General features: G+C 41.2%; 2 protein-coding genes across 9 annotated transcripts in view; one reads left to right on the plus strand and one right to left on the minus strand.

The window, feature by feature from the left end:
* ECM2 (extracellular matrix protein 2) overlaps positions 1-15,004 on the plus strand; it is a 33,838-nt gene extending 18,834 nt beyond the window's left edge. For both annotated transcript variants that reach the window (XM_084839836.1, XM_084839835.1), the window contains 5 exons: positions 3,597-3,732; positions 7,487-7,644; positions 8,459-8,598; positions 11,145-11,471; positions 14,129-15,004. In XM_084839836.1, coding sequence (XP_084695962.1) covers positions 3,597-3,732; positions 7,487-7,644; positions 8,459-8,598; positions 11,145-11,471; positions 14,129-14,348 — 981 coding nt within the window. In that variant the 3' untranslated portion in view covers positions 14,349-15,004. The remainder of the gene's footprint in view (positions 1-3,596; positions 3,733-7,486; positions 7,645-8,458; positions 8,599-11,144; positions 11,472-14,128) is intronic.
* CENPP (centromere protein P) overlaps positions 1-17,173 on the minus strand; it is a 272,212-nt gene that overhangs the window by 103,140 nt on the left and 151,899 nt on the right. The window lies entirely within an intron of this gene.

Here is a 17,173-nt window from a genome sequence, read left to right on the forward strand (position 1 = left end):
CTCTCTGGCTGATCTCCTTCCCTGAAGGATGCTACCAGTCAAGGATCATATAATAAAACTGATGACATTACCATATGGTTAGGTGATGTCAATAAGCCAATTCTGAGTGAAGGCCCTCTCTCCCTGAATGGATGTCAATGAATGAATCACTGTGAACATTTTCATTCCTGTTCACAGCACCCACCTCAACTGCTCAAAGTGGAGGATTTTTGCATAGGGTGTATATGTGAGAAGACATTTGTGAAAATCACCCATCTTCAGTTATAGCAAAGTCCTAATATTTGCCACTTACTGAATTAAATGAGATAAGTATGACACTGGATTGGGCCCATAATGTCCATCAAGTGACATGGCCTATTGGTCATGTTGGTTAATGATAGTGGTGCGACATCTAATGTATCCCAAAAAATCTCAGTCCTTATAATAATTTGCAATAAAGCTGGGTCTCCATTTGTCCAATGTATTATTAAATTTATTATTTAGCAGCAGCAATTTTTGACACATTAATGTTGCATCAGTGGCCTAAATCTAACATCATGTGATATGACTTCCCCTTTCTCTCTTTTCCCTCTGCAGCTCCCATGAGCACCTTCCAAATCTGCTCTGGAGGGTCCCCCAACCGACCGGAGCAGATTTTCAGGGGTGTGTGGGGAATTGCAGGAGGGAGGGGAAAGAGCTGTTTTGCCATCCCAGGTAATGACAAACTCCAACAGGTCTGCCTGGAAGAAGGAAATGGTGCAGAAAGTTGTTTCAGTGGGATGGTCTCCTTCCCATTTGTTATTTATGAACTGGGAGAGAGCCAAATTTATTGTTAAACAGAAGCTAATGGATATCGACTCTCAAGACCTTTACAGAGAGCACAGGGTCCATGCTCTCCTTGGTCATTGGGTTTGGCAGGCTGAAACGTCAAAAATGGGATGCCTTATTTAAATTGGTTATCCATCCCCAAATATAGTCATAGAATAGTAGGGTTGGAAGGGGCCTACAAGGCCATCGAGTCCAACCCCCTGCTCAATGCAGGAATCCAAGTCAGAGCATCCATGACAGATGGCTGTCCCGCCTTGTCTTGAAGGCCTCCAGTGTGGGAGAGCCCACCACCTCCCTAGGGAATTGGTTCCATTGTCATATTGCTCTAACAGTCAGGAAGTTTTTCCTGATGTTCAGCCGAAATCTGGCTTCCTGTAAGTTCAGCCCATGATTCCATGTCCTGCACTCTGGGATGATGGAGAAGAGATCCTGGCCTCCTTCTCTGTGACAACCTTTCAAGTACTTGAAGAGTGCTATCATATCTCCCCTCAGTCTTCTCATCTCAAGGCTAAACATGCCCAGTTCTTTCAGTCTCTCCTCACAGGGCTTTGTTTCCAGTCCCCTAATCATCTTTGTTGCCCTCCTCTGAACCCTCTCCAGTTTGTCTGCATCCTTCTTAAAGTGTGGTGCCCAGAACTGGACACAGTACTCCAGATGAGGCCGAACCAGTGCTGAGTAGAGGGGAACTAGTACTTCCTGGGACTTGGAAGCTATGCTTCTATTAATGCAGCCCAAAAGAGCATTTGCCTTTTTTGCAGCCACATCACATTGTTGGCTCATATTCAGCTTGTGGTCGACAACAATTCCAAGATCTTTCTCGCTTGTAGTGTTGTTGAGCCATGTATCCCCCATCTTGTAACTGTGCATTTGGTTTCTTTTTCCTATGTGCAGAACTTGGCATTTATCCCTATTAAATGTCATTCTGTTGTTTTCTGCCCAGCGCTCCAGCCTATCCAGATCACTTTGAATTTTGTTTCTGTCTTCCAAAGTATTAGCTATCCTGCCCAATTTTGTGTCATCTGCAAATTTGATCAGCATTCCCTGCACCTCCTCCTCCAAGTCATCAATAAAAATGTTGAAGAGCACTGGGCCCAGGACTGAGCCCTGCGGTACCCCACTCGTTACCTCTCCCCAGTTTGAGAAGGTCCCACTGATAAGGTCCCGCACTCTTTGAGTCCGATTCTGTAGCCAACTGTAGATCCACTGGATTGTTGTTTCATCTAGCCCACTTTGAGCTAGTTTGCTCATCAGGAGATCATGGGGCACTTTGTCGAAAGCTTTGCTGAAGTCGAGGTATATGATGTCTACAGCATTCCCACGGTCTACAAGGGAGGTTACTTGATCAAAAAATGAGATCAGATTTGTCTTACAGGACTTGTTTTTGACAAATCCATGTTGGCTTCAAGTAATCACAGCATTGTTTTCAAGGTGCTTCCAGATGGATTGCTTTATCATCTGCTCCAGAATTTTCCCAGGGATTGATGTCAGACTGACTGGTCTGTAGTTCTCAGGTTCCTCCTTTTTACCCTTTTTGAAGATAGGGACAACATTAGCCCTCCTCCAGTCATCTGGCACTTCCCCCGTCCTCCATGATTTCTCAAAGAGAATAGACAGCGGTTCTAAGAGTTCTTCTGCCAGTTCCTTTATTACTCTAGGATGCAGTTCATCTGGCCCTGGAGATTTGAACTCATTCAAAGTAATTAGGTGTTCCTTGACTATATGCCTATCGATCTCAAGCTGCAATCCTGCCCCTTCAGCCTGTACTTCGCCTTTGCCAGGGGGGTCATAGACCCTCTTTTGGGAGAAGACTGAGCCAAAGTAGGAATTGAGCACCTCTGCCTTTTCTTTGTCATCTGTTATCGTTTTGCCATCCTTATTTAATAGTTGAACAACCATTTCTTTCCTCTGCCTTTTACTATGCACGTAGCTGAAGAAAGCCTTTTTGTTGTTTTTAGCATCCCTCGCTAACCTCAGCTCGTTTTCAGCTTTAGCCTTCCTGACACCATCCCTGCAATTCTGTGCTACCTGCCTGTACTCTTCCTTTGTTACTTGGCCTTCTTTCCACTTCCTATGTGAGTCCTTTTTTGTTTTCAGGTCATCCCTAAGCTTTTTGTGAAGCCACATTGGCTTCTTCTGTTGTCTTCCACCTTTTCTTCTTGTTCGAATTGTTTGTGATTGTGCCTTGAGAATTGCCTTTTTTAAAAGCTCCCACCCATCTTGGACTCCTTTTCTCCTTTCTTAGCGTCGCTTGCTTTTTCTCTGGCTCAGTGCAAGGTCTAATCTTTCAGTCAGTAGATATAATAAAAGTGCGAATTTTTTTTTAATGTAGCCATCTGGATAAGACCCTCTAGGACTGTTTCATGATTCTGTTTTTAATTTGTATGACCTATATCTTTTTATATGTATTTTATATTTGTATATTCTTTATTTTTTATACATGTGGTTGGTAGACCATTGATAATAACCTACTACTATCACATTGGCAGAAGAGCAGGGTTGGATACAACCCAGAAATAGCTTAATTTTATATTTTCTTGCTTATCCATGTGTCATATTTGAGTCTTTTGCCACTGAATCTATTATTCAGCATGACTGCAGCACTACACACACTGCGTATTCCCTATAACAAATGTTTAACCAATGTAGGCTACCTGATTATCATAAAGCAGACATTAACACAAAGCAAATAGAGCAAGAATAAATATTTTAAAACTGAATGTCAAGTGAAGCTCTATGATTACAATTTGATTTTTCATGTTTTTAAAATTGAGTATATTCCTCCAATTCAGGTCTTGAAGAATCTGCAGCGGTTATATCTGGATGGAAATGCACTAATTCATATTCCAACTGGTTTGCCATCAACTTTAGAAGAACTTAAAATAAATGAAAACCAATTACATGCAATTGATGAAGACAGGTTTGAAGGTATTTTATAAACATACATTCAAATGATTGCAATAATAGGGGCTTTCAAATACATGGCAAACAAAATGAAGTATTTGATGCTTGAGGGGGAGCAATTTTTGTATTAGTTTGAAAAGCATTCTATTATTTTTTTCATTTAGATACCATGCATATCTTCTAACACTGCAATTACATATAGACATTTTTACACTTAGGGACAGTTCACAGGTTATAAACCTGCTCCATGTAATATGCCCCATGCAAATTGGGAACCATAACGTGTGAGCCAAGCTTTCCACAGATATAGCCATAACGGGAATTGCTGCCAGGAGGCTCTATCTGTATCCACAAGAATGCATTCCAAGGGGCAGCAGGGGTAGATCATGTAGGGAATCTTTTAAATTATTTGAACTGCATCTCTTACTTAGAAAACAATGGGCAGTATCCAATGGGGCCCTGCGCCCCTGCTGATTCTGTTCCGCAAGTGAGACCCACTGCTGACACAACAGACACTTAGCACTTCCGGAGTAACTAGAAATAATCAGAAATTCTTGCTTCTGGAATGGAGCAGGTCAGCAGAGTTCACGTACGGGAGCTCTGCCAACTTGTCCTGATACAGAAACGAGCATTGGCACTCATTTTGGGGCTTCCAGAGGAAGAAATAAATCTCTTGTGCAACGATCCCATCTGCCCAATGGAATCAGTGGGAGGGACCATTTTTGCAATGGCCCTGTTGGATACTGTCAATGTAACAGATCTGATTGTCCACAAAATACCATTTGCCAGTGTAGTTAAGAGTAACACTTCATACTTTATGAGAGGAACAACCATCCTGTTATGATCACTCTGAATCTACTTAGATGAGGATGTAGATAAAGCTTGGATTTGTCTCCATTAGAGCTGCTGCCTGGTTTGTGGGAATCCTGGACAAGGTACTGAGGGCACCCTCCCCCTGTTTCCCTGCTTGACTAACTTTTGTTTTACCTGTTCAGGCAGTGGCAGGGATGTGGGGGCAGCCCTCCTCCGTGCTGGCTAAGCTTTGCCTGCCAGCATTCACAAGGAAAAATTTGGTGGCGGCTAGACAGTGGTGGCTAGCTGGATGAGGCTCCAATCAAACGTCATTTTAAATTAAAGTATTTCCTCAAGTCTTCTGATTATGAGCAAGCTGAACCAATCAGATGCTTGCCTCATTGGCTGCATGCTAATTAGAAGACTTGAAGAAATGCTTTAATTTAAAAAGGCATGTGGCTGTACTTTTAATTTAAAATGGCAGGCCACTGAAGCCTTAAAATCCCCCTCTGGAGAATCTGCTAAGTTCTGTGAGGGTAGCAGTTGGTGTCTGGGACTTGGACTAAATATAGTGCAATGACATATGAGTAAAAAAAACAAAAACAGTTTTTCCAGGAGTTCTTTGAAAAGTACTTTTATTTAATGACTCATTCTAGAACCAAACTGAGGGGAGTTCACCCATCACTAGAAATGTTATCCGGGTGTCTCTCATAGCTTGCTCCAAAACCCAGCATTATAGGGATAGAGTTTAGAGCACAGGAAAATAGTTTAAAAATGTTAATCTTTAAGAATTTTTTTTGGTTTGGTACAAACTTTTAACAGAGGCTCTCCTTCTCATCTACAATTCCTAAGCTGATTTTAAAAATGTGAAGACTGACTGGTGTCCTTTGGCTTATTTTAGTTTCATTAAGCACCTTTTGTTCCCTAGCTGCCTGATTTGTATTTATAGGTAAACATGACAGTGTGAAACGTATATTAATTACATATAGGTGATAAATGCCCTTTAGTGTGCATTCCTATGTGGATTGTCAGCAGCCTCCGAACTTGGAGACTGCCGAGTATCCAGTGCAAGGTGGGAGGATTTCTGCTAGACTGATGATTTTGCCCACCTAGCAGCAGCACCATGAGGGATGGGAGGAAAGAGGCTGGGGCAGGGCAGAGGATACATTGCATCACAGCAAGCCAGGTTTCCTCCCCTCCCCTCCCTGTCCCTTTTCCCCATCTCCACGTTGTTTTCCGAGCATAGAGAGGTAGCTGGCGCAGTTCTCTTTGTGCTGACTATGAGGGGGAGGGAACAGGGAGCATGGTTTCATGGCTCTGAGGTTGGATTCCTGTCTTCAGCCAAGGAGCCAGGAAACCAAACTATCCTATGCCCCCCACCCCCAGACACTGTCTATAGGGCGTAGGATCGCTCCCTTAGACACTGTTTCCGGTAGCATCACCTCTTTGATACACTCTAGAAACCAGAGGCCTAACTTATTCAAATATGTTATGGAGCCTGAAAACATTTTCAGAAGCACTGGCTCCTGCTCTTCCTAGAAACTCCTTGTCCTGATAATGTACCTTCCCCAATGCTTGCATTGGGTGCTATGAAGTCACAACCTCTCTATAACTCTATATTATAAAATAGTTTGGTATGATAAAGCTGTGTCACAGCTGGAAATGGTGACAGATTTCAGCACTGCAGTGTTGACACAACCTGTGCTGTGCTGAAACCAAGACCTAGTTCAGTTAATTTAGTAGTTACTGTGACTCAACACCAATATCCTATTTTTTAAAGTATTTATTGTATCTATACCCTTCCCCAGTGGTCTCCAAAGTGGAGTCCAAATCTACTTAGCTTCAGTAATGCTGCAGCATCACATGCTCCCAGACCATTGATTGGATTCATTTATATTATATTATTCGACAATGTGAGCCTGGACCAGTACAGACAGAAATGGGGGGGAGGGGGGAGGGGAGAGGGGAAAATCAGACAAAGCAGTGAAGGGGTCTTTGTGAAGGGTAAGAACTTGTTTTAGTTATCTGAATCAGATGAAGGGTAAGATATAACTTTATTTATTTGAATCCAAATAAATAGTTGTGTACAGCTATTTAACCAAATAAATTTATCCAAATAACTGTACAACTATTTATCCAAATAAATAGTTGTACAGTTGTGTTTGAAATGGCAAGTGATTTCTGTTTGAAAATTACAGAAGCATATCAAAAAACTTGTATGCTGCAATAAAATACCATAGTAAATTCTAATACAACTGTTACATTTGTGCCTTATTTAAAGAAATGTAATATAATCACAACCGTGTCTTATGAACCAATAATTAACAAGTGTTGAGGACAGTAAATTGCATTCAGGTAAACATGACACTCTTCTCCGTTTCTTTAAGAACATTAAGGGCGAGTCCTATGGCCACTAGACAGCAGCTTGACAGCCATAGTATTGATCGGTTTCCAGGAATTCCCTCCCCACCTCTCCCTCGCTGCCTCATAGGTGGTGTGGATCGTCCCTGTAAGAGCAGTGTGGAGCAGGGCAAAAGGGGACATTTCTGGGGGCAGAGAGTGCAGAAGTGCCGGTACAGCACTTCGTATGTGTTGTCTGGCCTCCCCACTCTGCACTCTGATATCCTGCAGCTAAACAGCTGAAAGCGGTTGTCTAGCCACAAACGCAGGGTGGCTGGAGCGCAGAGGAGACAATCCCCTCCGCGCTCCTCCCGCCACGCGTTGGATAGGTGGTCGCCTCCGAGTTGGGAGGCAGCCGCCTATCCTCATAGGATTGCTCCCTCTGATAAAAATGTCCTTTTCTATATTTTGGAGGTATAGGCCAGTGAACTGAGAATCTGGTTAGAATGTGGGAAAACGAAAGTTATGATCCTTGTTTAGCCATGGATGGGCATTGGTAAGTCATCACTATATGTTGAAAATGATAAATAATATTTAAAGAGTATATTTCATTATGTTGTTAAAGGATTTTTTTTCTTTTCTAAAGGTTTAAAGAACTTGGTGACACTAGAATTAGAAGGCAACAAACTTAGTGAAGCAAATGTCAGTCCTTTAGCTTTCCGGTCTTTGAAGAGCTTGTCATATTTGCGCCTTGGGCGAAATAAATTTAGGACTATTCCACAGGGTCTTCCCCATTCTATTGAGGTAAGAATTTTCTTTTTTAAAGATTATCAGTTTCCTTTTTCATAATCCTTAATATTCAATCCTGGGGAAACTTATTCATTAAAGAGCTTAAAAGCTGTAATTCATGGTTAACTGTTATTTGGATTACCATCTAATTGTTGCTTTAGGCACATGGGGAAAGTAGATGCACAATTCAATCACACATCCACTGTAAGATATGAAGGGGGAACTTGTGCTTCTCCCCTCTTTATTTGGAACTCATGCCTCTTAAGCAACTTTGGGTGCAATCCTATCTGGATGTCCATCAGCGTCCAAACTTGGAGGCTGACGGGCACCCTATGCAGGGCAGAAGGAGTGCGGAGGCAATTGTCCCCTCTGTGCTCCTCTCACCCTGCGTTTTTGCTAGATGGGTGATTTTGCCCGTCTAGCTGGGCTTCTGAGGAGTCGGGGGGAAGGAAGCTGGGGCAGACAAAGGATTCTTCATAAGCCAGTCACCCTGGTCTCCTCCCCTCAATGCCCACAGAACCGCCCCCCTTTCTCTCCTCTCTGAGCTCATGTTTGCAAGCTCGTAGAGGCAGCTGGCAAAGTTCTCTCCATACCAGTGGCAAGGGGGTGGGGAGCTTGGACTCCTGGGTTCAAGGTTGGAACGCTGTCTGTGACCTCGGATCCAGGAATCCAAAAAATCCTATCCCCCCACCCCCAGACGCTGTTTAGGGGCCACATGATTACTCTTCCCATCTGGAAGCAGGGAAAAACTTTTTGCTACTTCTGGGAAAGACAGAATTTAAAGAATTGCTTTTCACACACTTGCTTTTTCTACTATTTGTTTAAATAGGAATTATACCTCGATAATAACCAAATCGAAGAAATTACAGAGATTTGCTTTAACCGTACCACAAATATAAACACAATAGTTCTAAGGCACAACAAATTGGAAGAAAGCAGAATAGCCCCTTTGGCATGGATCAATCAAGAGTAAGTGTAAGCTATTTTCCCACCAATATTTAATTGATTTAAGAATAGAATTTTAGAATGTACTATGTCAAAGACAGGTTTTCCATAAGTTTTGCCTTGGCATAGTAGCCGTGACTGTCCTTCTCCCCCCTCTGGCACACAAAGAGAATGTAATGGGAAAAGTGTGGCCTTTTCATGTTGCCCTGGCATTTGAAACAGGGAGAGAGAGACGCATGCTGCTTTAGAGTTCTGCAAGGAGGCCAAAGAGGAGGGGCCAGGGACTTTTTGATCACTTTAAATAGAGCTTTGAAGAAGTACAATAGCAGTGCAAGTCTGTTTCACTGCCTGTCCTTTCCCTATCACCTGATGAATATGGGAGATAAGTAACATTGGACAGGGCATTTTCAAATGGGGAAGTGGTGGAGGGACTCCTTTTACAGAGACAAAGTGGGAAGAAAGAACTTCTCCCCCACACACCCCATCCTCTGTCCATGCCAGAAGCTATGGGGCATGGGATTTGTTTCATTCTGCTCTGAGTTTCTGAAGAATGCAAAAGCAGAAAGCTTCTTTCACTGCTTCTGCCTTCTGTAGAGCCCAGCACAAAGTAAGCGACAGACCATTTATCTCCTGATTACTCTGCAATTAGCAGACAACTCAAGCAAGGAGTAGCAAACAGAAAGAGATGGGCTGTCTCCATGGCAAGCTGGCAGATGAACCTCTGACCAAGAAAATTGTTATCTTTCATAAATATTAAACTCTCACATGCTCTCCAAATGCCAACTAAACACTACAGAGGAGTCTAGTTTAATTAAAGCAACATTTTAAACACCTGGAGCACCTTCTTCCACAGGGATAAATATTTTGATCCCAACACCTGAATTTTGTACTTTGGATGTTAATGAGATAGTTTATTCACTGTAAACAGGTTACATTATATTCTTATCAATCTCAGTAAATAGTAGGATCCCCATATCTTGAAAAAATGCCCAATTAAAGCATAAAGCTATTAAGTAATTGCCCATATTCATCCTTTGCCTTTTAAAATAAACAGAAAACCTAAGGAATGATAGGGATGTATTTAGGGCTGACAGAATCATGAGAGCTCATGGGTAATATTATCATCGAGGCAATAGATATCCAAATCTTGCTTCCTCATTTCAAGAAAAGCCTTTTTAATATGTGGGATTTCTGGTGGGTCAGTACTCCAAATTATTAAAAAAAAAACAACTAAGAGGAAAAAAATATGATTTTAACTGCAGAAAAGAGATGACTTTAGCAGAGATGCCCTGAACTGACTGAAGAGGGGGAAAATAAGGCGATCGTTCGGCCTATAAATATTGCCATGGTTCTTATTCTTTTCCTTATACAGTCCTGAAGAATCCGTCAGAGGCTGGATACTGGCAGTTATGTAAAAATGTTTGGGCAATAGCTATGGGAAAAGAGTAGGTGGTAGGAAAAAGTTCTCTTTAATGTGAACTCATTTTTGGCAAGCTGATGAGATGTTTATTAAGAACAAATAATCCGCTGACACTTATCGTTCTCTAACTCTGTCTTTGTATTAATTAGTCCAGAGAAGTGACTGTTGCAGGACTGCAAATTTCAGGTAGCTTGTGGCAAGAACAAGTTATCCCCAGGCAACAAGATGAATTCACCATTCTTCATTATAGCCTTAAAGGGCTAAAGTTCTTTAAGATAGCTATTAGCTCTTTAAGACCAGAAGACTGCATGTTACGACTGCCTGTCCTGCTCTGCCTGGAAGGGGAAAAGAAACAAGACATTCTGGAATTTATGCAGCAGGGTTTACTGGGCTAGCAGTCCCCTGAATGTCCATTGTTTCCAAGCTGTGAAACTTGATGGGACAGGTGTCTGGCCACTCCCTGTTCCTCTCCCTCTGGCAAAAAATGCTCCACAGCTATCCTATCTCTTTCAGATAGAGATCTCTTTATTAAAATAAAATATCAGATATCCTATCTCTTTATTAAAATAAAAGGCATGGGAAGATTCAGGCAGCTACTTTCTAGTCTTATAAGTTCAGAGATCCATATGCAGTGCCATCACCAAAGCCCAGATGCCTACAACTGCCTGAGAGCTCCCACTGTGCCTCTTTTTCTCCACTCTTTCGCAGATCTGGCAAATGGCTGCTTCATGCACAGTGGGGTGCTTAGGCAAGTGCTAGCATCCCCACAACAACTTTGCCATCTGGCATTAGAAGGCAGGGAGAGAGTGCAATAGGATGGCAGCCGATTTCAGCCATGCCTGTCAAATATGCATCGGCAGGGGGGAAGGTGGGGTGGAACCTGAGTGGAGAGCGGGAGGGCAGCCATAGTCTGCAATCATTTGCAATGCCTATCAATAGCAGTAACAGCCTTTCCTGTCTATAAAGAAGCATAAAAATGTTTCCCAAATGGTTTTTATAAAAATAGATAAGACGTACCGTTTTGATAGAAGACTATATGCTTCCAATCTTCCTAAACTCTTGTTTTAGAATATGTATTATTTTGCATAAAGACAAAATCAATTAGCATATAGACTTACTTTTGTGTATCATTTCCTTTTCTTTATTTCAGGAACTTGGAATCTATTGATCTTTCTTATAATAAATTATATCATGTTCCTTCCTATCTGCCAAAGTCGTTAGTGCATCTTGTACTTATAGGGAACCAAATTGACAGAATTCCAGGATTTGTATTTGGACACATGAGGCCAGGACTGGAATATCTCTACCTTTCGTTTAACAAACTTGATGATGGTGGAACTGACCCTGTGTCATTCTATGGGGCATATCACTCTCTCAGAGAAATGTACTTGGATCACAACCAATTGAAGTCTGTGCCACTTGGAATTGCGGAAATGAGATCGTTAAATTTTCTAAGGCTCAACAATAACAAAATAAGGTAATTAAAAGCACTTGTAAATAAAATAATTGGGTAAAGACTGGATGTATTAATGGCTTTCTACTCTAAATTTTCATAGTACATCAAAGTTTATAGAATTCTGATTCAATTCTTTATAGTTGAACCTTTGAGTTCATGGTGCACAACTAGTGTAAGTCACTGCTAATCCAATGTGATCATACAGGTCTCAATGAAAAATAATGCCAAGTTAAGCATTTAATTGTTGCTTAAATTACAGGGCAATAACTGGCAATCTATGCGATCTAGTACCCTGAAGTATGCTACCCAGTTCCTCAGCAGTCAGCCTAGGACCGATTGGTATAATTGAGCAGCAGGTGTCGCATGGGGCTCTGGTGGTTTACAGGGCCTGCCAGGTGGAGGAGAAAATATTATTAGAGAAGAAAACATGTTACCCAGAGAAACAATCCAGAAAAGACTGCCAGATTTGATTAAAGGTTTCTGGTTGCACTGGTTTCTGAAAAACAATCCACTCTGATTGGCAGTACATCTATCTACTATTTGGTAGAAAATTTAATTGCTAGTGGCCTAATTTGGCCACTAAGAAAATTCCTAATTTCTATATACTTGGAAAGCGTCCCAAGCTTACATGAAGCATACAAAGTTAACAGGCTGTAGCACAAGTCAAATTGGAATAAACAACATCTGGCAAGATTCATGAACAGTCTGATATCACATATGTGAACGCAATCTTAGAAAGAGAACACCATCTGCAAGTATCCACTTCAATTATTCCTTTGTTTTTAACTAGTTAAGCCATGCACCAAACTGTCTTCCATAATATTTTTTGGTACATTAGGTTCAGAAAAGAACAACCAAAATGATTACGGGGTTGAAGAGTGTGGCCTGGAGCCAAAATATTAAGGACTGCCTCCTCCAATATGACCCTATCCATTCATTCAGGTCTGTGTCCCCCTGGGGTAATGCACAGACTCAGATGCCACTAGGAAGAACAGCTCTTCTTAGGATCAGCCAGGCCCTGTTTCTCACACACCCCACTGTTATCTCTGATCCACAGCGTTGTTACCACTGATAACAGCTAAGCCCCTCTCCCTGGAGGAGTCCAATAAGGCTCGGTGGGCCAGATCGGGAACCTCTATTGGCTGGATTAGGCCTATGGGCTGGAGGTTTCCCAGCACTGCTCAATAGACTCAATAGACTCAGCACTGCCACCCACATTCTGCAAATCTGAAAGCTCAAAAGTCCCTGTCAGGCCATTTTACTTTTTCTTTATAAACCAATATACTTCTGGATGCCTAGAGAATTCTCCCAAATACGTAAAAACTATATATATATATATATATATATATATATATATTTTTTCCAGATCATCTAATCCAGCAAGCCCTTTCTTCTAACCACTTCTTGACCAGAAGCATACATCTTAAAGTTACATTCCAGTGTATAGGATAAATATACCAGATACTTCAGTCCAAACTTTCCTTAATAGTCTAAGGATAGTGCTTGTTTTTAAGGCTTTAGCAGCACTGCAACAGCAGGAAGAGAAAAAACAAACATGCTCCCATCCCTTTTTTCTTTTCCAGTAGGAAACTGGCCAACAGCAGTGGGAAATGCTCAGCTATGCTCTTCACAAACCCAACATCATGGGACAGCATGGAATAAAGAACTGTATATATTAGGTTTATATCACCTTAGAAGTTTTAAATAGACTCAGTAATACAAAATTGTTAGAGATCAGACCTATGATTCTATCCATGACTTAAATCCAACTTCCAATTTATTCATAAACTAATGACTGTAACTTTTTTTTTTTAAAGTGTGACATTTATAAAACCTCTTTTTTGGGACACTCAGTCAGCTATATCCACCAAATAATGAAGCTGCAAAGGCAGAATGTTGATTGTGGGCTGGGTCATGATGACTTCCTTGATTTGACCCACACTCCTCAGGGCAAACCATGTCTCCTCCACCAATTTTGGTCTCACATGCATGTGTACTAAGTAGGAGAACGCCTAAAAACATGCATACTTCTGCTGCCGGTGGGAGTAGCAGATGAAGCAAAGCTGTGTTGGCTTGCTTCTTCTAATCTTGCATTCAGAACGGTGGCACGGCTGGAATAGTTGCCTTGGTGGCCAGGAGTAAGCAGTGTGAACTAGCCTAAGCACCCCTTCCTGCCATGATGGCAACGCACTCATTCAAGTTCCCTGGTTTGTGTCTATATGTCTTCTACCCTTTCTGCTCTGTGCCCTCATATTATATTGCAACAAAAGTAGTCTTTAACAGTATGTCTCCTTACAGTAGCTGTGCAATTGTTTTGTTTTGTTCAAAACTGTGGTGATGGCTTACTGTAAACATACATAGAACTGGGTTATAAATCCAGTGTTCTGAGAATGTCTGCTGAAATCCCCTGCTGAATTCAATGGAGCTTACTTATTTCTGAGCTGCCATTTTGTGACTGGCTCCAGTTGGTGCAGCCTGGGGTTCTGCTTTAAAAAAGTTGTCCCCATAAGCCTGAAGTCAGTCTGTCTCTGATTTAAAGCACACATACTTTTTGATTACTGACTTTCAGCACTTTCTGCAAAATTTCCATCTTGAAAATGAGTGGCAAGAACAGAGGAGATTTACTAGCAAAATGTAATGCTTATTCTCCTTTCACAATTTCCCATCCGGTTTTACAGGTCAGTCCCACCAGAACGCATCTGCAGAACTAGGTTGGATAAAGAAGAGGAAGATGATGCTGATGATGACAGTGAAGAGGAAGATGATTATGAAGATTCACAATTAGAACACCTTCATCTTGAATACAATTATATTAATACAAGGGATCTTTCACCATATGCTTTTTCATGTGTCAGATCTTATTCTAGTGTGGTTCTGAAACCTCAGAAGATCAAATAAAAATTGTTTTCTATCATGAAACTTATTTTTATATGTAAATAATAGATTTAGAATATTTCTTCACCAGTAAGTAAAACCAAATAACATATTATGAAAGGTATCTGAGCACTATTATTGCTCAATGTTATTTATTGTTAATGAAGGGGAAGATATAACTATAAGAATGTCTCCAGGAAACTGGTACTGTACATCACTAGAAATTAGACTTGTAGCATATTTTATAGTCCAGGTAGATAAATGTCATATGCTAATATTCATTTAAATGTCAATATTATAAGGGAGCACAATAAAACTGAAGTTTATTGAACTTCTGATTAACTTTAAAGAGCTGACTTGATCAAGACAACCATTATACAATGAATTATATTTTGAGGAGGTTGCTCATTGGAAGGTTGCATTTAAAAAAACATCCTGGTTCCTTTTTCTACTGAAAAATATAAATCTATACAACATCCAAAAGTATTCAGGAGAAAAATTCAGTATTACACTCCTGTTCAAAGTGTTTGGGGAACCTCTAAGCATCACTCTGAAGCTTAAAGCTGTGTAAGTTCTCTTACTGCTATACTATTTTTCAGCATGTCTTTTGGATATGGACAGAATTTTTTGGAGTACATAATTAAAAAATAAAGCACTAAGATGTGGCCAGATCTATTGAGAAGAATGCTGCACTACAATGATCAAAAAGTGATTCAGTGGTCACACATACATATTAAATGAAAAATGGGTTGATTACAAAGACAGCCACACCTAAGCAAGTAATAATTATTCTAAGAAAAGATGTGGTGGCATTTTGTTCTTCTTAGACCAGTATCAGTTTGAAGGTAGACAGTGGTCTAAAGCAGGAGGTAAGCAATTAGCCCCAAAGCAGGGGAGGCAGTGACCTGGTCATAGACAGGCAACAGGAAGTCTACAGCAAAAGGTCAGCAGCAAAGCCTAAATAAGTCTCTCTTGAAGGCAGATTACCTGGGGGCAGGACAGAAATCAGGTAAGGGTCTTAGGCAGAGTTGCCTTTACCACAGTTCTTTCCCAGCCCATTCTTCTTATAGAGTAGGCAGTTGTAGGCAATTTTACTAAGCATGTCAGAACAATGAGACTCAAATCAAAGAGATATTTACTGATGGTATAGCTATCGGAGTTATGCAACACTTTGTAGATTCAAAATGGATAAAAAAGTCCTGAGGAAATGCTGTTAAACCACTCCCTAATAGAATCTTAAAAAGAACACAATGGGCAGGAAACGCGAGTTTATGAACATATGCAGTTGCCTTATATCAAGTCAGACTATTGGTCCATGTAGCTCAGTACTGTCTGTTCTGAGTGGCAATGCTTTCCAAGGTCTCAGAAAGATGTCTCAGTTCTCCCATGTTCTCAGCTATGGGTCCTTTGTCAGGCTAAGCATATTATCTATCCCTCAGCTATGTCCACAACCCATTTTTAATGCTTCTTGCGGATTATGTGATGTGATAGAGAAAGAGTAGTGGTTAAGGAAGAATTTGTTACTAATTTTGGCACATTAATACTGTCCAAGCCGTGCAATTTGCATTTATCATCACAGGTCAATGCAAATTGAAGTTTTTGCTGTTTACTAAAACTCATTTATAGTTTTCATTTTAATTTCCTTAATTACATTTCCATACTGCCCAATAGCCATACCTCTCTGAGTGGTTTATAAAGATTAAAATCCTTAAAATACAATATTGTACGTACTAGAAAAACTGTTTACATACGGAGAGCACACACGCACGCACACATATATAAACTAAAACTTATTTACAATTTTCATTTTCATTTCATTTATTACATTTCTACACCATCCAATTTAAACAATCAATAAGAAATCTCATGACCCAGTTAAAAATCTAATCATATACTGCCAAATGCCTGAGAGTAGAGGAAGGTCTTAACTTGACGCTGAAAAGATAACAAGGTTCTCACCTTCTGAGCCTCTCGTGGAAGAGGCATCTGGAGGAGAGTCTTAAAAGATGAGCATAGTATACACGTAGGTTCATACCAGGAGAGGTGCTCTATCAGATATTGTGGTCCTGAACCATGTAAAGCTTTATAGGTCAAAACCAGCACCTTGAGTCGGGCTCAGAAACATACAGGCAGCCAGTGCAAGTGGGCCAGAAATGGTGTTACATGTTTGGACCTTCTTGTCCCTGTTACCAATCTGGCTGCTGCATTTTGCACAAGCTGCAGCTTACCAAAAGCAGTCCCACGTGGAATACATTGCAGTAATTTAACTTGGAGGATACCAGAGCACAGACGACTGAAGCCAAGTTATCCCTGTCTTGATAGGGGCATAGCTGGGCCACTGAGGCCACCTGAGCATCAAGTGACAAAGATGGCTCCAGGAGAACCCCCAATTGCCTCACAGTAGATGGAGGGAAGTTTTGTTATTTGGATGTCACATTCTTAGCAAATTTGTAGCCAAGATCCTTCCATTCCACCCTAGTTCACATCACAGTATTAAAACTTTCAGGGAAATGTACTGACACAAACATACATTTCAAAGAGATATAACAAGGAGCCTGTGGGAAGGAGGACCAGCTGCACCAGGTGGACCTTGAGCCTTTTTCTACCCCTGCCAAACAAACAGGTACTTAAGGCGGGGCTGCCAGAGGCAGTGCCTTGGCATGCGCCTCAGCATTGCACCAAATGTGATACTAAGTGCGCACTTGGCGTCGCACTTGGAGACGCATGGAGAAGCATATGAAGACCAACCCATCACCTCTCCAGAGACAACCAGCAGCCAGAGATACCAGCAGCAAATAGCGGCAGCAGAGGGCAGCAGCTTTAAAGACCAGGAAGAAAGGGGCAAACAC

Source organism: Heloderma suspectum, chromosome 2, assembly GCF_057233095.1.
Source record: "Heloderma suspectum isolate Gila_16-S chromosome 2, 16-S_ref, whole genome shotgun sequence".
Taxonomy (NCBI): domain Eukaryota; kingdom Metazoa; phylum Chordata; class Lepidosauria; order Squamata; family Helodermatidae; genus Heloderma; species Heloderma suspectum.